Source organism: Chionomys nivalis, chromosome 22, assembly GCF_950005125.1.
Source record: "Chionomys nivalis chromosome 22, mChiNiv1.1, whole genome shotgun sequence".
Taxonomy (NCBI): domain Eukaryota; kingdom Metazoa; phylum Chordata; class Mammalia; order Rodentia; family Cricetidae; genus Chionomys; species Chionomys nivalis.
In genome coordinates, this window is record NC_080107.1 from 6,853,543 (window position 1) to 6,875,032 (window position 21,490).

At 43.0% G+C, this 21,490-nt stretch overlaps 1 protein-coding gene across 1 annotated transcript in view; it reads left to right on the forward strand.

The window, feature by feature from the left end:
* Positions 1-21,490, forward strand: part of Ttn (titin) — a 270,030-nt gene that overhangs the window by 22,833 nt on the left and 225,707 nt on the right. Inside the window, exons 17-43 of the mRNA XM_057755570.1 lie at positions 154-219; positions 1,047-1,305; positions 1,508-1,568; positions 1,677-1,892; positions 3,053-3,195; positions 4,135-4,340; positions 4,836-5,069; positions 5,182-5,426; positions 6,246-6,514; positions 6,633-6,797; positions 6,906-7,074; positions 7,183-8,876; positions 9,006-9,287; positions 9,706-9,972; positions 10,059-10,331; positions 10,549-10,812; positions 10,903-11,163; positions 12,837-13,097; positions 13,665-13,928; positions 14,019-14,279; positions 14,382-14,642; positions 15,098-15,358; positions 16,216-16,357; positions 16,444-16,609; positions 17,482-17,713; positions 19,130-19,414; positions 19,558-19,683. Coding sequence (XP_057611553.1) covers positions 154-219; positions 1,047-1,305; positions 1,508-1,568; positions 1,677-1,892; positions 3,053-3,195; positions 4,135-4,340; positions 4,836-5,069; positions 5,182-5,426; positions 6,246-6,514; positions 6,633-6,797; positions 6,906-7,074; positions 7,183-8,876; positions 9,006-9,287; positions 9,706-9,972; positions 10,059-10,331; positions 10,549-10,812; positions 10,903-11,163; positions 12,837-13,097; positions 13,665-13,928; positions 14,019-14,279; positions 14,382-14,642; positions 15,098-15,358; positions 16,216-16,357; positions 16,444-16,609; positions 17,482-17,713; positions 19,130-19,414; positions 19,558-19,683 — 7,333 coding nt within the window. The remainder of the gene's footprint in view (positions 1-153; positions 220-1,046; positions 1,306-1,507; positions 1,569-1,676; positions 1,893-3,052; positions 3,196-4,134; positions 4,341-4,835; positions 5,070-5,181; positions 5,427-6,245; positions 6,515-6,632; positions 6,798-6,905; positions 7,075-7,182; positions 8,877-9,005; positions 9,288-9,705; positions 9,973-10,058; positions 10,332-10,548; positions 10,813-10,902; positions 11,164-12,836; positions 13,098-13,664; positions 13,929-14,018; positions 14,280-14,381; positions 14,643-15,097; positions 15,359-16,215; positions 16,358-16,443; positions 16,610-17,481; positions 17,714-19,129; positions 19,415-19,557; positions 19,684-21,490) is intronic.

Consider the following 21,490-nt stretch of genomic DNA (forward strand, 5'->3'; position numbering starts at 1 on the left):
CCCTTCCCGTGCTCACGCTTTATTTTATGAAGCACGCTATGGAAGGGAGGTGGTTTTTGCAGAAAGACTTTTATTACTTGGTGCAGGCTGCTGGCTCATGAGCTTTCCCTTCAGTCTGTGGTGATTTTGTAACCTCCTTTCTCAAAACTGTAGGTAACAGAAGCAGCCCGCGTGCCTGCACCTGCTGAAATCCCTGTTACTCCGCCCACCTTAGTCTCGGTGAGTAAACACATCGGCACCTTGGCCCCCGTTTACCGGTGCGCAAACCCCTTCAACGTGTTCTAGCAAAGACTAACTTCTCATACTTTCAGGAAAGTGCCTTAGTGGGGGACAAGCTTCGGCTATCATAGGTACCCTGTTTGGCCAGGAAAGGGGACTTCCACCCAGTAACCATCATTCTTACTGTTTTTAATGATCCTGATATACGTGTAGCATTATAGGAACTGAGGGAATGTAAGGAGCACCTGGGCCCTCTGGAGCCTTTGACTTTCCACCAGGGGAATGTACAAAAACAGTTCATAAAACCCAGAAGGTTCTCAGCACCCTGGTGGGAGGAGCATGAGCAGATCAGCTTCAGTTAGGGATCCCATGGAAAAGCTGTGTTGACAAATGGTGTTGACTGCTTGTTGACTGCTGAGCCTTACAGCTTCTCTAGAGTTTAAACGTAAAAATAACAGAAACTTCCTGGTTATGTGGCATTAATGTCATTCCTGTGGATCAGCTAGGAATCCCATGGAAAAACCATGTCAACGGATGGTGTTGGCTGCTGAGCCTTACAGCTTCTCTAGAGTTTAAATGTGAAAATAACAGAAACCGCTCTGTTATGTGGCATTAATGTCATTCCACTACAGAGATAGGGACATGCCTGGCACTGATTTCAAATTGGGAATATTCCAGTTTCTGTGCTAATTGTTCAGGAGTCCTCATCATAGGGCATCTGATGCCAATTGAAATGTTCAAGCCCCAAACATATATTCGACCTAATTTAGAGAGGTGATTAATGAATGTGTGCATTCCTTTTTGGTTCCTTTTTCTTCCCTTTTCAGGGCTTAAAAAATGTGACTGTCATAGAAGGTGAATCTGTCACCTTGGAGTGCCACATCTCTGGATACCCATCTCCAAAAGTGACATGGTACAGAGAAGACTACCAAATCGAGAGTTCCATTGATTTCCAGATAACCTTCCAGAGTGGAATCGCTCGTCTCATGATCCGCGAAGCCTTTGCGGAAGACAGTGGACGGTTCACGTGCAGTGCCGTGAACGAGGCTGGGACCGTCAGCACGTCCTGCTATCTTGCTGTGCAAGGTTGGTGGTGGCTTTCTTCCTTGATTCTCACGTCCATCCCCATCCGTGTCACCTCGTTCAGTAGCCACATCCTTCAGGAGTACTTTCTGTCCTGTGTGGAAGTTACAGAATAGATTATAGGGTCTACTAACTCGTGACAGCCACTGCGGTCATGCGTGGAGCAGACTAGAGGCTCAGGTCAATGTCATCTTTTGTTTTCTAGTGTCAGAAGAGTTTGACAAGGAAACAACTCTGACCGAGAAATTTGGCACAGAAGAGAGACGGTAAGCCATTCTTCCCCCAGTTTAAGTGCTGGTTTTGCATGGTTTCTTTCCTGTAGTTACTGGTCCACAGCTACCTAGCAGCTAACAGGAATGACATTCTCTTCCCAGCTTCGTCGAGTCACGAGACGTGGTCATGACAGACACCAGCATCACGGAGGAGCAGGCAGGGCCTGGAGAGCCTGCTGCGCCTTTTTTCATAACCAAGCCAGTGGTCCAGAAGCTGGTGGAAGGTGGGAGCGTCGTGTTTGAATGCCAGATCGGTGGCAACCCAAAGCCCCATGTCTACTGGAAAAAGTCTGGTGTCCCTCTCACCACTGGATACAGGTACTCTGATGACTGATAATAATATTTCTATGGGGCGATAGGTAGATATGAAGCTATATGGATATTTTAGAGAGTATGCATATCTCTCTATGGGCTATAGCTTTGTGGATATTTTAAAGAGTATGTGGATACTTAGACACCCTAAAGAGAAATAGAACTTGCCTTCCCCTTCAACCCCTTAGTGCAGATTCCCTCATAATTAAACCTTATTAGTTATTTTGAGGGGCTTTATATTCCCATGGTTTGAAGGATTAGTTTTGGTACAAGAGACTGACACAAGGCTTCTAGACAAGCAGCACTCTACCGTGTAACTATATTCCCAAGCTTTCACAGAGACTTTTTTTGAGAAATAAAGTTTTGCAAGAAGAGGAGAGGGAAGACATATTCTACAATTCCAGCTTAAATAACTGATAGTGTTTTAAGAGAAAGTCTTACACACCCAATCCCAGAAAATATTTCAGGGAACTTTCAATAAATGAATACTATGATTAAGTTGCCCAACAATAAAAATAGAGAATATGTAATGGAGAAAGCTAGTTATGCATGAAAACCTGGGCTAATAAAGTTGTGCAGTTGAATTAAAGGACAATGTAAACACATAGGTGTTATTTCTTATGAACTGGATCTTCAATGTACCAGGGTCTGAATACTCAGGTATTTAGACTTTATAGACTTGATTCATTTTACTTTTAAATAACTCACAAAGAGAAATAATGAACAAGGAGAAAATACCTATTGTTCAATGCCCACATCACTTGCCAGCATAAATGCTGAAGGTCAATATTTCTCTATGTGGCCTTGGATTCTGTTGTCTTTCTCATTGTGGCGAGTTTCCTGTGTTGCCCAGGCATGCCTGAGCTTCTGGGATCAAGCAAACCTATGTCCCTCAGCCTCCCATGATTCTGAGACTATCAGTGCACGCTGCTATGCCTACCTGAGTCATCGTTGACATGAAAACTTGAAATTGTTGATCCTCCATTACGCATCCCATGCGTTTTCTCAGTTTTCAACAAATTTATCCTCACTCCTTGGTAGAACTTATACACAGGTCTCCTGTCAATGAATTCTGTATCGTAGAGCCGTTCACAAGCAAATTTAGCTTTTTTACTCTAAGGAGGGTTGTTTATGACTGATATTTTCATTTCTCCCTTCCCATGAAGATACAAAGTGAGCTATAACAAACAAACTGGAGAGTGCAGGCTGGTGATTTCTATGACGTTTGCGGACGATGCTGGAGAGTACACCATTGTCATCCGTAATAAGCATGGGGAAACTTCAGCGTCTGCCTCCTTACTCGAGGAAGGTGAGGACTGTCCCGAGCTGTCCCGCCACACACAGCATGCACTGGAATGAAGGAGAGAGGCAGAGTGTTTGCAGGAAGGCACCTTGCAGCTTCCCAGCCCTCATAGCCGCCCCCGTCGCTTTCAGCCTCACCTACACTGACAATGTTTTAGACCACAGAGCCCAGGAAGCCATACCGTGACTAAACTGCTGATCCCTGACAGTAGTTTCTCTTTGGTGAAGGACTCTTTTTTATGTTTTATGGAAGATATAGGGGATTCCACCTCCACGTGCCGTACGGGTTCAGCTAGTATGTCTCAACACGGGATGGTAGTGGCAAACTGGAGGATGTGCCCCTTGCTTCCAGAGAGCAGAGTCCTCCACCTCCCTTTAAGTGTGGCCTGGAAAACTTGCACCATGCTCAGTGCTGGAGCCCCCAGTAGTTCATAGAAAAGCAAAAAGTCAGGATTTATCAATGCTCATGATTTAAAGAAGAAAAATCTTGTTGTATTCATGCCAAATAAGTCGTGTTCTTGACTTACCATTAATCTCTGGTAGCTTTTCATAGTTGTGGCAGGCCATCCACATTCTGTCTCACTTGATCTGCTCCAGGCCCCTTGAAGGCAGTTACCTTCTTATCCTATTTCGCAGTTAAAGCACAGAAAACTCTGGCAGGCAAATGGATTATCAATAGGCTCAGAGCAAACAAGGAAGACCTCTGGGCGAATCCCCAGGACAGACTGCTGCTATCATATCCTGTAAACAAGGGTGCTACTTGTTAGTGGACATTTGGTTTTGAGATGGAATCTAATAAATATTTATAGAACAATTTTTCATGATAAAAATTCAGAAAACCTGGCTTTGGTTAATTTATCATGGATACAGTCTGCCTGATTGGATAAGTGGTATGAATGTTTTTTGATAAGAGCACCAAAAGTTATCTTGTGTTCTTGTCTCTCAGCTGATTACGAGGCTCTGGTGAAGTCCCAGCAGGAAATGCTTTACCAGACACAAATGAGTACATTTATTCAAGAACCCAAAGTGGGAGAAATAGCTCCTGGATTTGCATATTCTGAATATGAAAAAGAGTATGAAAAGGAACAGGCCTTAATTAGGAAGAAAATGGCCAAAGACACTGTGATGGTCAGAACTTTTGTAGAAGACCAAGTAAGTATAACAATTACGCTAACTAACCCAGTTCATAAACCACATTTTCCTCCCGTAATTCCCATTTTTCATATATTCATCTTCAACCATTTGTAGGTCAAATTCATTGCTGCCCAGTTTCTCTGATCTTCATGGTATATTGCACTTGAAATTTGAGAGTGGGGAATATATATGTGAAAAAAATATGGCTTTAGAAATGGGGATTGCATATTCAAAAAAGGCAAATATTAACATAACTAAGTCCATAATGCCAAGCTCTCTCTATCTCTGTGTCAAACACCCACAAATAACCCATACTTTGGGAATACAATTTTATATAACATGCCATAAAGATGCCTTCTATGTAGATTAAAATTAAACCAAATATAGAAACCTTCTAAATTGTTCTCAGTTACAAATGTCAATAAGTCTTTAACACTGAAACTAATATGTATCCTTAAAGGACTTCTACCTGTGAGGATGTGATTAACAAGTTGTCATCTTTTTACTACATAGGAATTCCATATTTCTTCCTTCGAAGAGAGGCTTATTAAAGAAATTGAATACAGAATCATAAAGACTACATTGGAAGAGCTTCTTGAAGAAGATGGTGAAGAAAGGATGGCAATTGACATTTCTGAATCTGAAGCTATCGAGTCAGGATTTGATATAAGAATAAAAAATTATAGAATTCTTGAGGGGATGGGTGTCACTTTTCATTGCAAGATGTCTGGATACCCACTACCCAAGGTAAAATAAAAATGTTTGTGGGGTGTGCCTCCATACTGTGGTAGACATCAAAAAAATTATACCATGCTTGTTTAATCCTAATTTATCCACACGTATATGATGCTCTCTGCAGATTGCATGGTACAAAGACGGCAAGCGCATCAGACAAGGGGAAAGATACCAAATGGACTTTCTACAAGATGGTAGAGCCAGTCTTCGTATTCCTGTTGTCCTCCCAGAAGATGAGGGCATCTATACTGCGTTTGCCAGCAATATTAAAGGAAATGCAATTTGCTCAGGGAAGTTATATGTGGAGCCCGCTGCACCGTTCAGCGCGCCAACTTACATGCCCACACCAGAAGCAGTCAGCAGAATCAGGTAAGACGTCTACTCGGAGTTAAGTGGCATTCAAATGGTTTTAGAACACGAACATCTCTGTAGAGAATCACTAACATATGAAAATTAAAGACTGAATAGTACAGAAGCCAACCACTGGTGATGCTGGCAATTGCTCTTTGATGAACAAAGAATTTTCATCAGTATAGCAAACTATTTTCCTACATCTAAGGCAACAACAATGCCTGTTCATTTAATGTGTGATCTTAATGAATGATACCCTGAATTTAGAAAGCAACCCTACAGTGGAGTAGGTGTTATTGCTATTTTGAAAATGGTAATACTGAGATTCCAAGAGACTGTGAAAAATCAATTTCGTTCATCCAGGCTAATAGTCACATTATAAATGCAGGCTAGTCTGAATACATAATTAGTGTAGCATTTTGCATTGTTTGTTAGCAAATCTAATTTTTATGTTTTTCTTCCTCTTAGATTAAAATAGATTTTCTATTTCTCTACATTTATTTATTTGGTTCAAACAATGAGCAGTTGCTGACTTAGTTTAGTAATTTAATCAGGAAAATGTAATGACTAATTTAAGGTGACATGAGATGATGGTAATATGGGCTGCCTAAGATTTCGAGTCTGGGAACCTGGGTGTGCTGAGTGACATGGGTTTAACATAAGCAAAACACAACTTTAGGAATAATAATATATTCCTCTTTGAGTTTAGTGTGTCTGGGGTGAGTTCTAAAACATGCAGAAGTACATTCCAAAGTAACATCACCAATTAAGACAGACAGAGTTTTTTTCTGTGCCTCCTGCATGCTTCATGAAATAATGGTTACCTTCATTTTCCAGGTCTGTCTCTCCGCGTTCAGTGAGCAGGTCACCCATACGCATGTCTCCTGCGATGTCCCCTGCACGAATGTCCCCCGCACGGATGTCACCTGCACGGATGTCCCCTGGACGCAGACTGGAGGAAACAGATGAATCACAACTGGAGAGGCTGTATAAGCCAGTCTTTGTGTTAAAACCTGCGTCTTTCAAATGCTTAGAAGGACAGACTGCCAGATTTGACTTAAAGGTTGTGGGTAGACCCATGCCAGAGACATTCTGGTTTCACAATGGTAAGCATAGTAAAGCTTTGCTCATGAGTTACTGAATACAGAAACAAACTTTTGTGTGTATATCCGACTACGCGACAACAAAAACCCCACCTATTTTGTGTTTGCTTACTTTTAACAGGAGAGCAAATTGTCAATGATTATACACACAAAGTTGTCATTAAAGAAGATGGAACCCAGTCGCTGATTATTGTCCCCGCGTCACCCAGTGACTCTGGAGAATGGACAGTGGTTGCCCAAAACAGAGCAGGAAAATCTACAATATCTGTGACTTTGACTGTGGAAGGTAAAGCGAGAGTTTTTATTAAAACGAAAGCAAACTGTTTCTTCATTTGGGGTCACAACCAGGCACTCCCGCCCCCAGCTGCTCTAAATCATGGCCTTTCTCTTGCAGCTGTGGAACACCAGCTCAAACCAGCATTTGTGGAAAAACTGAAAAATGTCAACATAAAGGAAGGTGCCAGGCTTGAAATGAAAGTCAGAGCTACGGGTAACCCCAACCCTGACATTGTGTGGCTGAAAAACAGTGACATTATTGTGCCTCATAAGTACCCGAGGATCAGGTCTGTGTGAAAAGATAGTCAAATTAAACTTCTTATAAAATCCAGCAGTGAAATAAGCAGAAAGTGCTGCCACTATATTAATGGTTTTGTTTTCATGTTTTAAAACAGAATTGAAGGAACCAAAGGAGAAGCTGCCCTGAAGATCGATTCCACCATCAGCCAAGATTCTGCCTGGTATACTGCCACTGCTATTAATAAGGCAGGCCGGGACACCACAAGGTGCAAAGTCAATGTTGAGGTTGAGTTTGCCGAACCTGAACCGGAAAGAAAACTGATCATCCCACGAGGGACGTACAGAGCAAAGGAGATTGCTGCCCCGGAACTGGAGCCCCTCCATCTGAGATACGGCCAAGAGCAGTGGGAAGAGGGGGACCTCTATGACAAGGAGAAACAGCAGAAACCGTTTTTCAAGAAGAAACTCAGTTCCCTCAGGCTGAAGCGCTTTGGACCTGCCCACTTTGAATGCAGACTCACACCAATTGGTGACCCCACAATGGTGGTCGAGTGGCTCCATGACGGAAAGCCACTGGAGGCGGCCAACAGGCTCCGCATGATTAATGAATTTGGATACTGCAGCCTTGATTACGGAGTTGCCTATTCTCGAGACAGTGGTGTGATCACGTGTAGAGCCACTAACAAATATGGGACCGATCACACATCTGCCACACTTATCGTCAAAGATGAGAAAGGTCTAGTGGAAGAGTCTCAGTTACCTGAGGGGAAGAAAGGCTTACAGAAAATTGAAGAGCTAGAGAGGATGGCTCACGAAGGTGCCCTCACAGGTGTGACCGCAGATCAGAAGGAAAAGCAAAAGCCAGACATCGTCTTGTTCCCAGAGCCAGTGAGAGTGCTCGAAGGCGAGACAGCCCGATTCCGCTGCCGAGTCACGGGCTACCCTCAGCCCAAGGTCAACTGGTACCTCAATGGACAGCTCATCCGTAAGAGCAAACGATTCAGAGTTCGCTATGATGGGATTCATTATCTGGATATTGTGGACTGCAAATCCTATGATACAGGTGAAGTCAGGGTCACGGCAGAAAATCCTGAAGGCATGATAGAGCATAAAGTAAAACTTGAGATCCAACAGAGGGAGGATTTCAGATCCGTCCTCAGGCGAGCTCCTGAACCAAAGCCAGAGTTCCACATCCATGAACCAGGGAAGCTTCAGTTTGAAGTGCAAAAAGTAGACAGACCCGTTGACACCAGCGAAACCAAAGAAGTGGTGAGACTAAAAAGGGCTGAAAGGATCACCCATGAAAAAGTGCCTGAGGAGTCTGAAGAACTGCGCAGTAAGTTTAAGCGCAGGACAGAGGAGGGGTACTATGAGGCTATCACAGCCGTGGAGCTCAAGTCTCGCAAGAAGGATGAATCTTATGAAGAACTCCTCAAGAAAACCAAAGATGAGCTGCTGCACTGGACCAAAGAATTAACCGAAGAGGAGAAGAAAGCCCTCGCTGAAGAAGGCAAAATCACTATTCCAACTTTTAAACCTGAGAGGATTGAACTTAGCCCTAGCATGGAGGCACCCAAAATCTTTGAACGAATCCAAAGCCAGACAGTTGGCCAAGGATCTGACGCCCACTTTAGAGTCAGAGTTGTGGGAAAACCAGACCCTGAATGTGAGTGGTACAGAAACGGTGTGAAAATTGAGCGATCTGACCGCATCTACTGGTACTGGCCAGAAGACAATGTTTGTGAGCTGGTCATAAGGGATGTGACTGCAGAGGACTCTGCCAGCATCATGGTAAAGGCCATCAACATAGCTGGGGAAACATCAAGTCATGCATTCTTACTTGTCCAAGGTAATCAGAAAATGTTTCATATTAAGTGTGCTCTCTCTACACCCATGAATATCCTGTGACATACTTAAATGTTTTTCTTTTCCCATTATTCAAATTGTTTGAGTTTAATTTTCTTTTTTCCCCTTGTAGCCAAGCAATTGATCACTTTCACACAAGAATTGCAAGATGTTGTTGCTAAGGAAAAGGATACCATGGCAACATTTGAATGTGAAACTTCAGAACCATTTGTCAAAGTAAAATGGTATAAAGATGGCGTTGAAATTCATGCAGGAGATAAGTATAGGATGCACTCTGACCGAAAGGTTCACTTCCTGTCTGTGCTGACCATTGACACATCCGATGCCGAAGACTACAGCTGTGTACTTGTGGAAGACGAAAACGTCAAAACAACAGCCAAACTTATTGTGGAAGGTAGAAGAAATAATGACTACATCATTTACTGGAGTCCTTCTTTATTCTGTGATAAAATTATCTAGACATGGCTCCTTTTACAAAAGTAATTTTAGAGAATTAGATGCAAATTTTATATTAAATATTAATTTTATTGTTACTCAAAAATATTGACAATTTGGATTTTTCAAGCAGTGTTGTTTTGTGGCTTCATTTATAAATGTCTTAACTGAAATATATCTCCCTGCTTCCAAAAAAATTCAAAAATTAAGATAGCTGATTTGTGGTAAACCTTTCTCGACTCACTAGCAGGAAGATACAAAAGACAATTCTTGAAGGTAGGAGAGGAAGATAATAGATATATAAGGCAGCATCTCTATCCGTACTCTAGCTTCATAACTCACCGAAGACATTAATTCACCTTCATCTTATTTTTCAGGTGCAGTTGTTGAGTTCCTGAAAGAACTTCAAGACATAGAAGTCCCAGAGTCATCCTCAGGAGAGCTAGAGTGTATTATTTCCCCAGAAAACATAGAAGGCAAATGGTATCACAATGATGTGGAGCTAAAGTCCAATGGCAAATACTCCATCACATCCCGCCGTGGGCGCCAGAACCTCACAGTCAAGGACGTAACCAAAGAGGACCAGGGCGAGTACAGCTTCGTGGTTGACGGGAAGAAGACAACCTGTCAACTGAAGATGAAACGTGAGTCTTCCATCCCTGACACTGTGGTGTGCAGCAGTAGGGTCAAGGGTGGAACCATGATGCTCATTTCTCCCCATCTTTCACAGCCCGGCCTATTGCGATTCTCCAAGGACTTAGTGATCAAAAGGTCTGCGAGGGTGACATTGTTCAGCTTGAAGTCAAAGTCTCCCTAGAAAATGTGGAAGGCGTCTGGATGAAAGATGGCCAGGAAGTCGAGCACGGAGACAGGGTTCACATTGTGATAGACAAACAGTCTCACATGCTGCTTATTGAAGACATGACCAAAGAGGATGCTGGGAACTACTCCTTCACTCTCCCTGCCCTCGGACTGTCTACCAGTGGGCATGTCTCTGTCTACAGTGAGTCTTACGTGCTTTTATATTAATTCTTCTCCTTTAAAAACATTGATGCCAGGGATCAAACCCGTGATGTTTCACACACAAAGCAGGTCTCTATGATGAGCTATAACCCCAGATCTAGTTTCGTGTTCCCGTTGACATTGAGCTGAGGAACTTGAATGTGCAGATGTTTTAAACAAAACTCACTCTCCTACAATTCCTTGGTCTTCCTTTGCAGGTGTGGATGTGATAACGCCTCTGAAAGACGTCAGTGTGATAGAAGGTACCAAGGCTGTGCTGGAATGCAAGGTCTCAGTCCCTGATGTGACTTCTGTTAAATGGTACCTCAATGATGAGCAGATCAAGCCCGATGACCGTGTACAATCCATTGTCAAAGGCACCAAACAGAGACTTGTGATTAACAGAACTCACGCTTCTGATGAAGGACCTTACAAGCTGATGGTCGGCAGAGTGGAAACTAGCTGTAACCTCTCTGTAGAGAGTAAGGACCGTTCCATGGAATGAGCCACTGCTTTAAGTGTTTTACATTCTCACTGTAAAAATAACTGCCCAATATTTTCCTTTTCTCTAGAAATTAAAATCATCAGAGGTCTCTGTGACCTGACGTGCACAGAAACTCAAAATGTGGTCTTGGAGGTTGAGCTGTCCCACTCAGGAATTGATGTCTTATGGAATTTTAAGGGCAAAGAAATTAAGCCCAGTTCTAAATATAAAATTGAAGCTCACGGGAAAATATACAAGCTGACAGTCCTGAATATGATGAAGGATGATGAAGGAGAATATGCGTTTTTTGCCGGAGAAAACACGACATCTGGAAAACTTACCGTGGCAGGTTTGTGTATTGATCATTCAGCCTAAGATCTTCTTGGGAGCCATTATTGTAGTTATAAAGACACTGTTTCCCATGGTTTTTCAAATCCTCATCTGCTTCTCACTGCCAAGCCTCTTCTCACACTGATCTCAAGGCTATTCATGCCCTCACTTCTGATTTCCCAGTCTAAATTGTGAGCACTCACCCAGCCCTCTCTCAGATGCCATCTGTACATCACTCTCAGGTGCCAGATCCTCCACTTCTCCAGTCCTGGACCCCTTGTCTTCAACTTTCATGACCCTTGTTATACACGTGGCTTATTCCCTGTTTCCTTTCCCCACACCAAAGCATATGGCCCTTGAGCAGAGAATTGATTTCTTCTTTCTCTTCTCTGTGTACCCCTCAGGATACATGATGAGTAAGTGTTTGCTAAACCAAGCTTTGTTTTAACTTTGCTTCACACTTCATTTTTTAGCATTCTTTATGCTCCAAACATGTTCCTCTTCATTTTTGTGGACCCAATGACTATTTTCTATTATAAATATAACTTAATTCATCTGTGTGTTTCATTATGGGAGGGGTAAGCATAGCCTTTCCCATTTAGCAGAAATCCTTAGCTTTAGAATGAAGACTCATAATTATAGTTTGCTTGTCCACACAGAAGTAGAAGTCATCGTTAACCATTACGGTTCATTACAGTGTGAGTTCTGAGGAACTGTATTCTGCTCAGATTTGACTCTTCTGGTATCTAAGCAGGTCAGATGATAAAAGCGAATCCTACTTGATGTGAAAGTCTCATGATTTGTACTTTATGACATATGTCCTTAGCTATCTAGCCATAAAAGACCTATAAAATAAAATCTCAGGCCCTTTACATTTATAAGATTATTTTCAATATTACTTTAAGTATATAAAAAGAGAAGACTTAAGTCCCTATGTGATTTCACTTGGCATTTTAAAAGTACCTGGCATAGGCAATACATTACTAGAAACTCAAAACACAAAAGTGAAGTGTGTGTATGTCTTTCCTTGAATTCAGGATTTAGAGGAAAACAGGTGCCTAAGTAGCTAAAGCAGTTACTGTTGCTTCCGATGACGATGGTGTGAAGGGACAGAAGAAAATATTGGAGATGACATTTCAACTCGGGGATTTGGGTATACTAGAAATATATTTAAAAACATTAGTGAAAGTTAGACATGATGGTTCAATGCCTATAATCCCAGTACTTGGAAGGCTGAGGCAGAAGGATTCCCATGAGTGTAGGGGCCAAACTGTGTTACAAAGTAAGGCATTGTCCCAAACAAGTGGGCAATAAACACACTATTGACTTTGACATCTTGTTCAGCAAAATTTTCTTGGGTATAAAACATATATGAAGAAACTAATTCTTAGAAGACCAAATAGCATGCTTTCAAAAACAAGGAATGGAGTTAAAAGCTATCTGTGCGGAACACCATGTGTTCCAGACTTTAGAATTCTTTATTCTGCCTTTTCTCTTTGCACAATGTATTCTCTGGTTTTCAGTCAGGCATACTTAGAATAAGGGGTTTCTGTGGTGCTTTCTAAATAGAGGTACAAGTAACCTTTTATGTTTAAAATCATGTTTTTAAGATTTAATGTTTAGTTGTGCAATGACTTCTTTAGTCTGTGGATACGTTAAAGGACTCACTTGCACTCCTCTTTTGTTCTGAAGGGGGCGCCATCTCCAAGCCGCTCACAGACCAGACTGTAGCTGAGTCCCAGGAAGCTGTGTTTGAGTGTGAAGTCGCCAACCCTGAGTCTGAGGGGGAGTGGTTGAAGGATGGAAAACCCTTGGCTCTGAGCACCAACTTCAGAAGTGAATCTGATGGCCACAAAAGGAGACTTGTCATTGTCGCTGCCAAGCTGGACGATGTTGGAGAATACACCTACAAGGTCGCCACTTCTAAAACATCTGCCAAGCTGAAAGTAGAAGGTCAGTCATGGATGGGCAGCCTTCTCACCCCCAAATCCTGCCTGCTTTCCTAGCTGTCACCGTCGGGAAAGTCAAACCCAATGCTGTTTAGGGTCACATACATCTCCACTTTATAAGATCATTATTTTATTAACTTTTCCTTATGAATCCTGTAGGAGAATGTGCAAATTTTCATCAGGTGTATTTTGTGTGTGTGTGTGTGCGTGTACACGTGCGTGCATATGTGTGCGCACATGCGCATTGCTTAGGGTCTGTGAAAGAGCTGCATCAGACATTAATAATGTGTCCCTCCTGCACCCTTATCCAGTCAGTCGATTAAGCTGTTAGTATATGATATGGAAACATCAGATCACTGAAGTTAGCATAGTCATTGCCCACTGTCCATTTCCAACTACATCTCAGATTCTCTTAAGTAATTGCCAAGTGTCTTTTAAAATGAGGGTCTACAGAATTGTAAAATGTTGGCTAACCATTCTGCAAGCTGACTGGAGGTGATTGCATTGAGAACCTCTTCTGTTTGCTGGTCATCATTGATATTTTCTAAACCAATTCTTCATTTTTCTTAAGCTGTCAAAATCAAGAAGACTCTGCGGAACCTCACGGTGACAGAGACACAGGATGCTGTCTTCTCCGTTGAACTTACACACCCAGACGTCAAAGGTGTCCAGTGGATCAAAAACGGAGTTGTCTTGGATTCCAGCGACAAGTATGAAATCTCAGTCAAAGGCACACTGTATTCTCTGAAGATTAAAAATTGCACCCTGGCAGATGAATCTGTCTATGGCTTCAAACTGGGAAAACTAGGAGCCAGCGCCCGGCTGCACGTCGAAAGTGAGTTGACTTGAACATCGGGTAGGTAGACAACCTGTAGTTGCCTTTGTGGTAATCGTATCACTGAATTTCTCCAACTTTCCCCATCAGCTGTCAAGATTATTAAAAAGCCGAAGGATGTGACTGCCCTGGAAAACGCTACCGTGGCCTTTGAAGTCAGCGTGTCCCATGACACAGTCCCTGTAAAATGGTTCCATAAGAATGTGGAGATTAAGCCGAGTGACAAGCACAGACTTGTCTCCGAGAGGAAGGTCCACAAGCTGATGCTGCAGAACATCTCCCCGTCTGACGCTGGGGAATACACGGCCGTGGTGGGGCAGCTGGAGTGCAAAGCCAAGCTGTTTGTAGAAAGTGAGTGTTCCCCAGGGGCTACTCTAGACTCGCCGCTGACTTCCTTCCTCTGTGTTTAAACATGCATTAACGGAGCTGTTTTCTGATCCCCCCTCCCCCAAGCACTGCACATCACAAAGACTATGAAAAGCATTGAGGTTCCTGAAACCAAAGCGGCCTCCTTTGAGTGTGAGGTGTCCCACTTCAACGTTCCTTCCATGTGGCTGAAGAACGGCGTGGAAATTGAAATGAGTGAAAAGTTCAAGATCGTCGTGCAGGGGAAGCTCCACCAGCTGATCATTATGAACACCAGCACCGAGGACTCAGCAGAGTACACTTTTGTTTGCGGCAATGACCAAGTCAGTGCTACCCTGACAGTGACCCGTAAGTAAATGCATAGCTATGTATGTACGCATGTATCTGGACGGGTGGTGTGGATATGAGCACATAACATATCTAAAGAGAGCAGACATGGTTTTTCATGTTCTACACTTTTATTTCCAAATCATTTAATTTACTAAAAATTATTCTTGATAGAACATCTACTGTGTGCTCACGAATCTCTGCTAGCCTCTCCGTGTGAATGGAAGTTTCTAATGATAAAATAATCAAAAATCTACTTAGAGAGAGGGTTCTGTGTCTATCACTGTATTGTCCCTGTCACTCTCTCAGTTGGCCTTCCCTCACACGTGAACAGTGTCAAAGCTCCTAGCCCTAAATTCTCATCACGTCAACACGTAAACAGAAACCCTTCGACACGCCAGTTCTGCACTGGCTACAACCCGCTGCCTAGTTCCATCGCATACCCAGGTGTTTCCCCCTTTAATCCTCCTCTGCAGCTATCATGATAACATCCATGCTGAAAGACATCAACGCTGAAGAAAAAGATACCATAACTTTTGAGGTGACGGTAAACTATGAAGGCATTTCTTATAAATGGTTAAAGAACGGTGTGGAAATCAAATCAACGGACCGGTGCCAGATGCGAACCAAGAAGCTCACCCACTCATTGAACATCAGGAACGTGCACTTCGGAGACGCTGCCGACTACACGTTTGTGGCTGGAAAAGCCACGTCCACAGCCACCCTCTATGTTGAAGGTATGACTTCCTAAATGGATCCCCAAGAAAAGGACGCTAAATAGACCGCATAAAATATGACTCTTCCAATAAAAGAATAGACAACTTGGATGTGGTATGTCCAACCAATCGGGGTGGGAATTGAAAAGAAATTAGGAACCCAAACTAGAATATGGGTAAATGCCAGAAATACATGAAATGTAAGAAGCCAGCCACAGAGTCACACATACTGTATGCATCTGTTTATATGAAATGGCTTTAATACATGAGTCTCCCGAGACACACATCATTAGCCTCAGTCTGGCAGGAAATGATGGGAAGTGGATGTGAGGGCTAAGAGCTGCCTGAGTTCTTCCTGAGAAGAATGAAACGCCTGTAGAATGGTGGTGATAGCTCTACAATGCATACAGCAGAAACCATCAGGATATGGTCTCTAATATATAGATTGAGCTATATCTCTAAATCATAATATACATTGAATAATACACTCTAATAAATCAGGATTATCTAACCCTTGGTCTTCTCTGGGCCACATTGGCTTGGTTCTCACATTCATTAAATTCAGGGCGTCCAGCTGGGATATCCATGTATTAATTAACTGAAAACAAGCATACATTCATTTTTCCATGGCATGGTAACAGGATGGAGTCCTGTTCATATTTAAGAACAAGGGAATAAATTTACAAAATGAGTTTCAAACCCCACAATGTCTGAAGTGCATTTACAGGTTTTGTGTTGGGCAACACTCACGGTTATCCTGGGGTGGAACCTGCCCTGTTATCTGCGAGTCAGATGACTGCAGGTGCGCAGATCGAATAGCATGTGACTTACATATCGATGACAATGTCGAGTGCTAATTTTTATGCTCTGTTTTGTAGCTCGTCACATCGAATTTAGGAAACACATTAAGGACATTAAGGTTCTGGAGAAGAAACGCGCCATGTTTGAGTGTGAAGTTTCTGAACCCGACATTACTGTCCAGTGGATGAAGGACGGCCAAGAGCTTCAGATGGCAGACAGGTCAGCTACCTTGCCTTGCTGTCTCCAGTCATTCCAGCTTCCTTCTGAGTCCCATACACTAAGCTCCAGTGTCCTTGCACCCACAGGATAAAGATTCAGAAGGAGAAATACGTCCACCGCCTCCTGATCCCATCCGCACGAATGTCCGATGCCGGGAAGTACACAGTGGTGGCAGGCGGCAACATGTCAACTGCTAACCTCTTTGTAGAGGGCAGGGACGTCCGCATCCGAAGTATTAAGAAGGAGGTTCAGGTATTGTCAACATATTGACAAATCATCAGTAGTTCTTAATCCACTCTTATGCTTTAATTTCTGACCTTTAACTTTTGTAATCTTGGAATTTAAAGATTGAAGTTAGCTTTTCCCTGTTGGATTGGGTTCTTAGGCTGCCATTAGTTCAGTCACAGTTTCTTGTCACTCAGCAAGTACGTCCTTTAATTGCCTATGCCAACCACCATAACGTCCACTGGCTTACAGTGCTCATCCTTTTGGGTGCTGATCTTTCAGAGGACACGATGGAGGGAATGTGTTCTAAGAAATTCATTTTGAGTTCAGATCCATCATTTTTGTCTTCCAGAAAAAACTATCATGCTTTAGAGAGCTTGTTCTGTGTTTAAAACAAACAGACAAACAAACAATGACTTGCAGCAAAGACCCACATGACCAGCCAGCCTCTCTTGCCTCATTTTCTGGTTCTAAACCTTGCTTTGCCCACTTTGAAGCTGAGGACAGTAATTGCTCTCTAGTTTACAGAGTTAGAGTTCATAGGATGTGAAATCAGATTGAAGGGTGGCTTCAAAGACCTCTATAAATAATTAAATTCCCCCAGATGTCAAATGTCATCATTTCAGTTATTATTTATTAAAGCACAAACGTTAGAAGACAAATAATTGTCTCCTCGAGCATCCTGCCCTCATTAGCCCAGGTATGAATTTGATTCCCTACACAAGAGGTTTGGGTACCATTCACCCAGAAATATGCAGGATAAAATTTACAACGTGCTATAATCAGTCAACTCACGATGTCGTGAGGACCTGATTTTTCATGCTCTTTAAGCGAAACGGATTAACTGAACCAGAAGCAGATTCATCTCCAGTCTTCTCGTTGTGCTGCTGCATTGACAGGTCATCGAGAAGCAGCGTGCCGTTGTGGAGTTTGAGGTCAACGAAGATGACGTTGATGCCCACTGGTATAAAGACGGCATTGAAATCAATTTCCAAGTTCAAGAGCGACACCAGTATGTGGTGGAGAGAAGGATTCACCGGATGTTCATATCTGAGACCAGACATAGCGACGCAGGCGAATACACCTTTGTGGCAGGAAGGAACAGGAGTTCTGTGACTCTCTACGTCAATGGTACGTGGTTAGACTTGCGTGGCTGTGGCTTCGTCTGGAATCCACTTTTATGCCACCATCACAGTGGCGGTGCCTGAGAATTCTCGGACAAGCCCATGGCACTCATTTGGATGTAACTGTGTTTGTGTCCACATCAGCCCTGTAGAAAAAAGAGCAGCTGCTGAGAGAACTGCTGAGATGTCATTTCCAGAAGGCGCCTGCTGGCCAGGGCTTCATTTGTTTGATTGACATTACTGACCATCCATTGTGTGTCAATTATAATATACTCCAGATGGCTGTCCATATATGGCATAAAGCTGTTGTAGTTCTCTGTCCTAACTGTTTAAATGTAAATAACGTTACTATACAAGCCATGGAGACATTTTCAGTCTTCAGTGTAAAGCTTGGGGAAACCCAGGGATCTCCTTGGAGACCCTGGTGTACCTAGAGAGCCACAGGCAGAATGAGGCTCTGCCCCAGGCTCGAAGATCAGTGCTTTGCCTTTGGAAGTGAAATTCCTCATGCTCCCAGGAGCTTCCTGATCATCCTCAGGAGGTTGTCAGTGAACCTCTTCTGTCCTCATTAGAAATGCCATCACTGAATTTTCAGCTTGACAGGAGAGCCTAACCTAGACATGTAGGAAAGAGTGGAAGCTGCCTCCCAGCCACATCTCTGGCTGTCTTGGAGAAAACTCCCACTAGTCAGATGGAGGGGTCCTAGAGTGGTCTTAACATCATAGAGATGATCCCTAGTTTCCCTGAAAGATGCAGTTGCCATGACAGCCAGTTTTGTTTCCTCTGTAGTTGCAGCAGAAAGGTGGAAGAGCAGAGTAGAGAAGTAGTACCAGATGCAGCCCCAGAGAAGCCCTTCTCCCTGTTAGTGCTCTCCTCACCCAACACTGAGGATACACGGATTAGCATAATCATGAAGCTAAATTTTAAATCTATGTATTGGCACTCTACTCATACGGAATAGTGTTTAACTAGCTAACGCTTATATCTCACCAGCCTGTGTATGTAACAAGGTCACTGTGACATACACATACATAAATACTTGTATGTGATATTTCAAGTTCAAATGACTTTTAAAATTAGGTAGGATATAGGAATTGTTCTAGATTTTTAGCTGTCCAGTGATGTGCGCCACCAGTGACCCAGAATGATGATGTCATACTTAGGTGCCTTACACCTCTCAACACCTCTTATGAAACTTTTGAATAAAGCGTTCTAAAGTTATTTCCTTTCCTTGAAAGGAAAAAGAATCTTTTGTCATGCAAAAAATATTCTGATATTCTGAGGCAAGTACAGATATCACGATGCCGAAATTTTGTGTCTCTAGACACATAGCCATCTTGAAACAAATGAGTGGAGAGTTGCCTGCTGCCTACCGTTGTCCTTGGTTCTCCTTCATGGGCTGTTTCCTGGCATTGTCTTCTAGCTCCTGAACCACCCCAAGTCCTGCAGGAGCTCCAGCCTGTCACCGTGCAGTCCGGCAAGCCCGCTCGCTTCTGCGCAGTGATATCAGGCAGACCACAGCCCAAAATTTCCTGGTACAAGGAGGACCAGCTGCTTTCCACCGGCTTCAAGTGCAAGTTCCTCCACGATGGGCAGGAGTACACGCTGTTGCTCATTGAGGCCTTCCCGGAGGATGCGGCTGTCTATACCTGTGAAGCCAAGAATGACTATGGAGTAGCCACAACCTCGGCCTCTCTTTCTGTGGAAGGTAGGAAGCTGGCCTGAAGCTCTCCTGGGGGAGTAACAATGGATAGCTACCCACCTCTAAAGATATTCTCCTGTGAAAGCCGTGGGCGTCCGATGGTGAGAGCTATGAGGACACATGACAAATTCTGTGGTTTCTTTGTTTAGTTCCAGAAGTTGTGTCTCCAGATCAGGAAATGCCAGTTTACCCCCCTGCCATCATCACTCCTCTTCAGGACACGGTCACGTCGGAGGGGCGGCCAGCACGTTTCCAGTGCCGAGTCTCAGGAACAGGTAGGCATTTGATAAAAAGGTGTCCTTGCTGATGTTTACACAAGGATGGTGTATCACAGGATGGTGTTTGCACAGTGTTCTTCATCCTTCCCTCCTTCCGGAAGATCTCTCATGAGCGATTTAAACCTGAGTGGACATTTGGCAACAGATATATTAGAATTATTTGATTATTTATTTTGCCTGCATCTATGTCTCTGTGAGGGTGCCAGGTCGTCTAGAGCTGGAGTTACAGACAGTTGTAAGCTGCCATGTGGGTGCTGGGAATTGAACCCGGGTCCTCTGGAAGAGCAGCCAGTGCTCTTAACCTCTGAGCCAACTCTCATTCACTTAGAATTGTTTAAGAATATATCATTATTATATATACTACTGTTTTGTATATATATTGTTTTATATGTATATTATTATATACTACCTTGCTTTGTGTTCTTAAAAATTGTTAAGGTGGTACAACTATTCTTTCTGAAAATCTTTGAAGATTTTTCCACAAATGTCTCAAAAACATCCAGCACCCTTATGATTATAGCTACATTATAAAATCTTAATGGGGAAATTATGACAAAGCTTGCAGTTGTCATAAGTTTATTGTAGCATTTTCATAGATTTCAGGAGAAGCCATTTCTGTGTGAGGCACTATTGAGCCTATGGCGTGTGGGAGGTATAGTCCGGTAGTGGACAAAAGTTTAGGCTTTAAACTCAGGTGAGGCGGAAATTGTGGCTCCAGGGCATTACCTACACATGTGTTTATGGTGTTGTTGGTTTTCTTTCCGTCATGAACATAATGAGAAAACTATTACATTAAAACTTAGAATGTATGTCTCACGAGAGCAGGGGTTATAGCTTAGTGTCTAGATCCTGGTGTCTGGATCCTAGAGCAACCTAGAAGGGAAGAGACTCCAGGAAAGCAAGAGGACCCTTGCCCTAAAAGGATACTTTTTGTCCATAGCAGATACTCAATGGAAAATTGGTGGTGGCTGAAACAGATGCTGTGAGATGGCTAATATCACTGTTTACCAAACAAAGCTCTCGGCAGCATCCGACACACTGTTCGCACAGAACCATTCATGGTTACCCGCTTCCATTTCAATCGTGGGCCTGCTTCTCCAATGTCACCAGCCGTTCCCCGCACTTGACTTTGAGAATAAAATAGTTTAAAAAGTGTAGGAATGAATGTGGCCTGACCTCAGACGCTCACGAGATAAATCAAAGGAATGAATGATTGATTTGCCCCTGATGAAAATGACTTCCTCTTTTTCTTGGTTTTTGTGTGGCGACCCTACAGGGGAACTCTCCAGTCTTGGTAGTCATTGTTTTGTTTATTAGGCTTCTTCCATTAGAGTTTGTAACCCAATTTCTGCCTTGCCCACAGCTATTTTCCTAAACAAGTTAGGATTTCAATAGATCTTCTGACCTCATGGCGTCCTCCTCTGGGATGGAGATGCTAATCAAGAAACCTAATAGACCTGCTCGGTTTATGAGCATAATTAAAGCATGATGTATGTAAGGCACCTGTAGGCATGGCTCCCGACTGACTGCTGCTAATGCATTTATTCATTACAGCCTTGGAGGCTTGCACTGGGTATAAATGTAGGCAAGTTCTATGGACCTTGTGTCTTTGACGTGCAGGTTTTGAGACATGCTGGATACCAGTACATAGAAGGGAGTTTGATAATGTTCTTTTAATGCAGTGATTTCATTTTAAAATGCAATATACCATATCTATACTACACACACACACACACACACACACTATACTTTCAGAGTAGAGAGGAAGGAAGCCTTGAAGCCCAAATAAACAGTCTCAGGCTGC